Here is a 7,360-nt window from a genome sequence, read left to right as displayed (position 1 = left end):
TGTTGTTGATAAGTACTGATCTGTGTTGTTGTGTGTAGATTTGTGTTGATGTGTCTTGTTGTTGCGTTGTTGTTGATATGTACTGATGTGTGTTGTTCTATGTAGATTTGTGTTGATGTGTGTTGTTGTTGCGTTGTTGTTGATAAGTACTGATGTGTGTTGTTCTATGTAGATTTGTGTTGATGTGTGTTGTTGTTGCGTTGTTGTTGATAAGTACTGATGTGTGTTGTTGTTGTTTACACCAAGCGGTAATAATAAAAAAACAACAAAAAAAAAAAAAAAAACAACAGACCCACAACAAGCGTATACACTACGATAAATAAAAATTTGATGCGCCTAGATGACACACAAGAACTGAGATAATGCGAAAAGGATTTAGAACACCCGAGATCCATGGCAGCAGACCGTCATCAGTGGAAAGAACTCACTCAACAAATTCAGAGAACCTGCCAAAGCGTCCCAGTCCGAAGATTAGGAGGCAATCGGCAATAAGTCATTTAAGTCAAGTTGTCATGTGTTGTTGTCATGTGTTGTCATGTGTTGTTGTCATGTGTTGTTGTGATATGTTGTTGCCATGTGTTGTTGTCATGTGTTGTCTTTTTTATTTTGAAATGATATAAAACTTAGAGACACAATTAAAAGTAGACTATCAAACCATGTAAGATTTAAATGTGTTAATTTATCTTATCTACTTCAGGTACATCAAAAATTCTGTTCCCGCCGTCCTTGTACTGGTGGTGGCCTTCGTGTTTCCCTCACAATGGGCCAGGCCAAAACACCGTCCAGGTGGGTGATTCAATTACAGCATTGTAAGCCTTGTGGGAAAACACTAGTCTTTGCATCGGAAGGTTCAGGGTTCGAGTTGCGCTCTGAGCGGTGTATAGTTGAACTCTTGGAAAAAACGCTTTACTCATATTCTCTCCCCGCACTCAAGTGTTAAATGAGTACCTGGCCACTAACAGCACTGTCCGTGTCCGAAAAAATGTAATATCCTCTAAGAGGCGTCACCTGTTTCTGTTGGTTTGGGAAAATGGAAAAGTAATTTTACCCCATACAGTACAATCTGTCATTTAGGCCTTTTTTGTGCTGGCATAGAAGACATTTTAATACACGCCAAATTTAATAGATCTATGAGTGGCGGAAAACTGATAAAGGCTTCTAATTAACAATACCTCATTTCACTCAAGTGTTAGATGAGTACCTGGATTTGGACAGCATATAAAATTTAATATATTATGTGGTTGGCTGGGGTAATCAATAAAGCACCGGTTAACTCATTGACCAAAGACATTCTGTGGAAACGTTCTATATTAATGTATATCTATTTTTAAAATCAAGGAAAAATCAACACAAAGCAAACACCCCCCCCCCCCAAAGAGAAAGAAAACTAAAAACAAACAAACAAGACGAAAAAAAAGAGATGATCTTTTTTCTGGTATTTTTCTATCTGCTTTAACTGTCAGTGTTTCAAACACACGTTTCATATTTTTTTCTTACACCAATGCCTGCTCTTTAGTCTGTCACTGTATGTTGTCTGATGTTGTTACAAAGGATACAACAAATCTCACGTCTTACACCAGTGTCTGCCCCCTGTTACTGTATGGTGTCTGATGTTGTTACAAAGGATACAACAAATCTCACATCTTACACCAGTGTCTGCCCCCTGTTACTGTATGGTGTCTGATGTTGTTACAAAGGATACAACGCATCTCACGTCTTACACCAGTGTCTGCCTCCTGTTACTGTATGTTGTCTGATGTTGTTACAAAGGATACAACAAATCTCACATCTTACACCGGTGTCTGCCCCCTGTTACTGTATGGTGTCTGATGTTGTTACAAAGGATACAACAAATCTCACATCTTACACCAGTGTCTGCCTCCTGTTACTGTATGTTGTCTGATATTGTTACAAAGGATACAACAAATCTCACATCTTACACCAGTGTCTGCCCCCTGTTACTGTATGGTGTCTGATGTTGTTACAAAGGATACAACAAATCTCACATCTTACACCGGTGCCTGCCCCCTGATACTGTATGTTGTCTGATGTTGTTACAAAGGATACAACAAATCTCACATCTTACACGTGCCTGCCCCCTAGTCCGTTACTGTATGTTGTCTGATGTTGTTACAAAGAATTCAACAAATCTCACATCTCCCCAGACAAACCGTCTCCACCGTTACTAGAATGGAAAGACCTCCAGGCCAAGCTCCCCTGGGGAACCGTCATCCTTATGGGTGGGGGGTACGCTCTGGCCTTTACTATCAAAGTAAGTGTTTGTTTTCCTGTGACCTCGAGATCTACATCAAAATCCCAGTTTTGAGATTTTATGTTAAGATGAAGGACGTTTAAATTGATCGATGTTTGAAGGAGAGTTTTCTGGCAAAAATGTTCGAATTAATGCTTTTCCAGATTTTGGCAGTCAATGGGTTAATCCCGGTTTTTGCTGGGGTTTTTTGAGCGGAATAAATCACTCGAACGCTCGCAAATTTTTTGTCGCGATAAAAAGAACTGATTTAATAAATCCAAACCCTATGAAAGAATCCTATATTATATATCAATATATTAATTTGAATATTTCTCCCCAAATCTAAAAGGTCGATTTTGCTTTTTGAAATTTCTCAGTGTATGACAGAATGTCGTATCTAACAAATGATTTCCAATGGTCAATCCCCAGGACTCAGGCCTGTCCGAATGGATAGGGGACAGGTTATCGTCCTTGGCCGGCAACAACCCCCCTTGGCTGGTTATCCTTCTCCTGTCATTGGTCATCTCCTTCATGACGGAAGTGACCAGTAACGCCACCACAGCCAGTATCTTGTGTCCTATATTGGCACAGTTGGTCAGTGTTTGATATTTATGAATTGTTGTGGTCGTGGTCATCGTTACTTCTACTACTACTACTACTACTACTACTACTACTACTACTACTACTACTACTACTACTACTACTACTACTACTACTACTACTACTACTACTACTACTACTACTACTACTACTACTACTACTACTACTACTACTACTACTACGACTACTACTACTACTATTACTACTACTACTACTACTACTACTACTACTACTACTACTACTACTACTACTGCTACTACTACTAATACAAAAATTAAAAAATACTGTTATAATCCAGAAGGGCAGATAATCAAATTATTTCTTCTGATACTCTGAAATAACGCATAAAAACTTTTTGTTTCCCTTCTATTTCAAAATCCCCAATATTACTTTAAATCTTTAATCAGGCCACTCGTTAAGGACCAAAACGGAATCCTGATTGATTCTAAACCGTTCTTCTTTTACGAGACCGCTTTAGTGTTTGGGAAAACCCGATTATTACTGTATTCTAGTGACAGTAGTAATCATGTGATGAATCATCCCTACTATCTTTTGTAACAAATACCCCCCTCCCATCCCCACCCCCAAATAAAAGAACCCCACAAAATAATCAACACAGAATACCCCAACAAAAAAAAGACACAGAAACAGGCAATCTTCAAACAGGCAAAAACAAACAAACAAACAAACAAACTAAACAAATAAAAAGACCCAAATAAAAACAACGTGGCCGGCGGTAAATCCACACTGTGTCTTGTCCTTCACTTTCACCCAATGCCAGAATTTTCACTTTTTTCTTGTATTTATTGTTTTCTTTTCTTTTCAGGCCGTTTCCCTACACGTTCATCCGCTCTGCTTCCTGTTTCCGGGGGTCCTGGCCTGTTCATTGGCTTTCATGCTACCGGTGGCCACGCCCCCAAACACACTCGTCTTCGCCACAGGGGACATCAGGGTCAAGGACATGGTGAGATTCACAATGATTAAAAAAAACAAATCTTGAACTTGATTATCCATATAGCGCAATGTTCACTAATCGTGCTCAAAGCAGTTTACAAGGGGTCACAAGAATACAGGGACATTTATCATGAAGGAAAGACATGACGCCTATAAGGTGATATTATAATCTTTTAACAGAGACATTGATGTTGTAGGCAAGTATTCATTTTACACATGAGTGTGGTGAGAGTACGTGAGTAAAGGGCCTTTTCTAAGGACTCAAATTTGAGACACCCACAGTGGGACTCGAACACAGGACCTAAAAGTACGAACGTGAGTGTCATACAACAAGGCCACAAAGAGGCAACCAATTAACCAATCATTAATGGACGTGACGAAAACCCGTGACAATTGACTGGCGTTAAAGATTGACGACAATTTGAAAACCCGTGACAATTGTCTGGCGTTAAAGATTGACGACATTTTGAAGACCTGTGACAATTGACTGGCATTAAAGATTGACGACATTTTGAAAACCTGTGACAATTGACTGGCGTTTAAAGTTTTAACCCTCTCTTTACCAACTACTGGGAAATCCTCACATTCGTTACGATTCAATGAACATTTTTCTTTTTCAAATATATTGTGTAAATCACAAAATTTGGAGAAAAATATTTGTTATTGATAAACATAAGAACGTGATGCTGTCCTGTAAAGCTTTTTTTTCTGCACAACATTAAATATAGTATATGTGTTCTTTTTGCTTTTGAGTGAAAGTGTGAAATGAGTAGAAAAGTACCAGAAGACAATAGAGAATAAACAATTTTCGCGGTGGTGATGGGGTTTGAACCTGCGACCTTATTGGTACGACAACTCCGCCTGGCCGGTGAGAGCGAGACTCTACCGTATGAGTTATCCACGAACCCAAAAATTCGTTCATTACTAGAGCTCTCTCTCTCTCTCTCTTTCTCTCTCTCTCTCTCTCTCTCTCTCTCTCTCTCTCTCTCTCTCTCTCAACGACTACTGGAGACCGCGGGTCCAACACACAACCACCACGAAGTTACCTGGCCATCAGTTAAGCTTAATAGCCAATATTTCAACACAAACATATAACATAGACACAATTAAGGTCGCGGGTTCAAACCCCAATCACCCCCGCGAAAAGTTTTTATTCTCTACTGTCTTCTGGCACTTTTCTACTCACTTCATCTCTTGTTGTTACCAATATAAGTGCCTGCTCCACTCACTTTTCTGAGTGAAAGTTTAAGGAAATCAATGTTTGTGTTGAATCGCTATGACATTTTGAAAAAATCCTGAAATTTAAATCCAATCCTCCGAACAGATCCAAGCCGGGTTTTTCCTCAACATCATCTGTGTGGGCGTGGTCAACATGGCGGCCAACACGTGGATGCGTTTGTACTTTGGACTGGACGCCATTCCACCGCAAATGATAACGACAACGACGACTACGATGATGACGACGACGACGACGGAGATGACGAATAACCTTTACAACACAACATCTTGGCCTCCATCAACATTCGACATCAACGGAAATAATATAACAACCACAACATCAACATTTCAATATTTGGACCATAATATTTTGGGATTGAATTTTACCAACACCAGTATAATCTAGGCATCAGAGCACGTACTATTTGCAGGTCTGACAACCAAACGCGATTATGGGCTTCATAAATGGACAGTATTATTTGCGTTGGATTTGAGTCAATGAGACTATAACAGTTTGGGTTATCAGACCTACAAATACGTAAACGTCGATCTAATCTCGAGATTTTATTGTAACGCGCATAGATTCCTTCAACGGGGAAATACGCTATATAAACGCAAATTATTAAAAGCCATCCTTAAATCATCTCCATTGACTGCATGCAGACTTCAACCAAAAAACTCACGTCTTTTTTCATCTTTGTGAATTTTTAAAGCTAAAATCAGATAGATATAAAATAAGAAAATCCTCAGCTTGTCATTTTTTTTTCAAACCCGAGACTTCTCTTACGCCCAAAAGTGTTTCCTTCACTTGAATTTGTTTTCTTGTAGTGTGTTGATTTGTATTATAAAAATAAATAAATGAAACAAAACAATTTTAGTGTGTTTTGTCTTTTTAACAAATTGCTTAGTTAACTCATTCACGTGGATATTCACAACCTGACGCCATAGCATGATCACGTGATCAGTCCCGAAATATAAATTTTAAACTCCCACAAAATTTGATCAGGTACCCTGGGTTTATTCTACCCCGTCCACCCGCCAGTACCTACCTGCCATACAATAGCATCGTATCCAAAGGAAAGCAAGAAATTCATTTTGTCTGTTTAACTCAACAGAAAATATGATGAAATCTGGCGCCATGTGCCTTGTATATATGATCTTAAAATAACCTCTTGGAAGAAAAAAAAAAAGAACGTGATCCAATTTCTCCTCGAGTTGTCATAATTTGGTAAGGCAAATAATTCAACAATTATAGAATCAAGGAGAAGTTGTCTTCCTTGAATATCAAGATTCGTCTCATGATTTGTATTGGGACGGAACGACGTGTTCACTTATGCAGGATTGACAAACGAAAACAGTCATGGCCTAGTGTAACATGGTTGTAATAATAATAATAATAATAATAATAATAATAATAATAATAATAATAATAATAATAATGATGATGATGATGATGATGATGATGATGATGATGATGATGATGATGAATATAATAATAATAATAATAATAATAATAATAATAATAATGATGATGATATAATAATAATAATAATAATAATAATAATATAATAATAATAATAATAATAATAATAATAATAATATTAATAATAATAATAATAATAATAATAATAATAACAATAATAATGATGATAATAATAATAATAATAATAATAACAATATAATGATGATGATGATAATAATAATAATAATAATAATAATAATAATAATAATAATAATAATAATAATAATAATAATAATAACAATAATGTCCCTAGTGTCAAACGCATTGCCTCTAAGCTGTCATGGACGAAATAATTCAGCATTCACGATAATGCTGACGTCCATGGGAAAATCTCGTGTCGTAACGTAGTGAAGCTGCGTTGGGTATGATCATTGATCAGATGGGTGACAATTACGGCAGCTTGTTCCCAATGGTTAGACTTCTTTTCATACATTACCTTACTTCACTCAGGAGTGAGCGAGTACCAGCTTTCATGCTGTGACGGAATAAGAATAAATAACGTGGTTGGAAGGAAAATAATGGTGAATAGGCAGGTGCCTTGTACTGTGTGAAATGGATATTTCTTCCATGGAGACTGTTTGGAACATAAATAAAAACATTGAAGGTTGGCCTTTAGGGAATGAGATTAGCGGAAGAGTAGCGTCCCTTGATTGGACGTCACCAATGGTCTGTGACGTCACCGGCGGAAAAGTTATTAGAGAGAGACCGTCATGTTGGTTGTGCGCATGCGTCTCTTGTCCTGGCGATACTGGCGTTGGCGATAGAAAAACAACGCGAGCTTTTATATAGCGCAATATCCACTTAATGTGCTCAAA

The 7,360-nt window shown here is 37.7% G+C and overlaps 1 protein-coding gene across 4 annotated transcripts in view; it reads left to right on the top strand.

Moving 5' to 3' along the window:
* LOC144978841 (Na(+)/dicarboxylate cotransporter 3-like) overlaps positions 1 to 5,895 on the top strand; it is a 23,237-nt gene extending 17,342 nt beyond the window's left edge. For all 4 annotated transcript variants that reach the window (XM_078925398.1, XM_078925397.1, XM_078925399.1 and 1 more), the window contains exons 11-15: positions 698 to 786; positions 2,166 to 2,272; positions 2,681 to 2,845; positions 3,678 to 3,815; positions 5,130 to 5,895. In XM_078925398.1, coding sequence (XP_078781524.1) covers positions 698 to 786; positions 2,166 to 2,272; positions 2,681 to 2,845; positions 3,678 to 3,815; positions 5,130 to 5,429 — 799 coding nt within the window. In that variant the 3' untranslated portion in view covers positions 5,430 to 5,895. The remainder of the gene's footprint in view (positions 1 to 697; positions 787 to 2,165; positions 2,273 to 2,680; positions 2,846 to 3,677; positions 3,816 to 5,129) is intronic.
* Positions 5,896 to 7,360: the final 1,465 nt, after the last annotated feature.

The sequence above is a fragment of the Berghia stephanieae genome, chromosome 8, assembly GCF_034508935.2.
Source record: "Berghia stephanieae isolate SIO BIC M18660-M18661 chromosome 8, UCSD_Bste_1.3, whole genome shotgun sequence".
In the NCBI taxonomy this organism is placed as follows: domain Eukaryota; kingdom Metazoa; phylum Mollusca; class Gastropoda; order Nudibranchia; family Aeolidiidae; genus Berghia; species Berghia stephanieae.
This window is presented reverse-complemented; position numbering and strand designations above follow the sequence as displayed.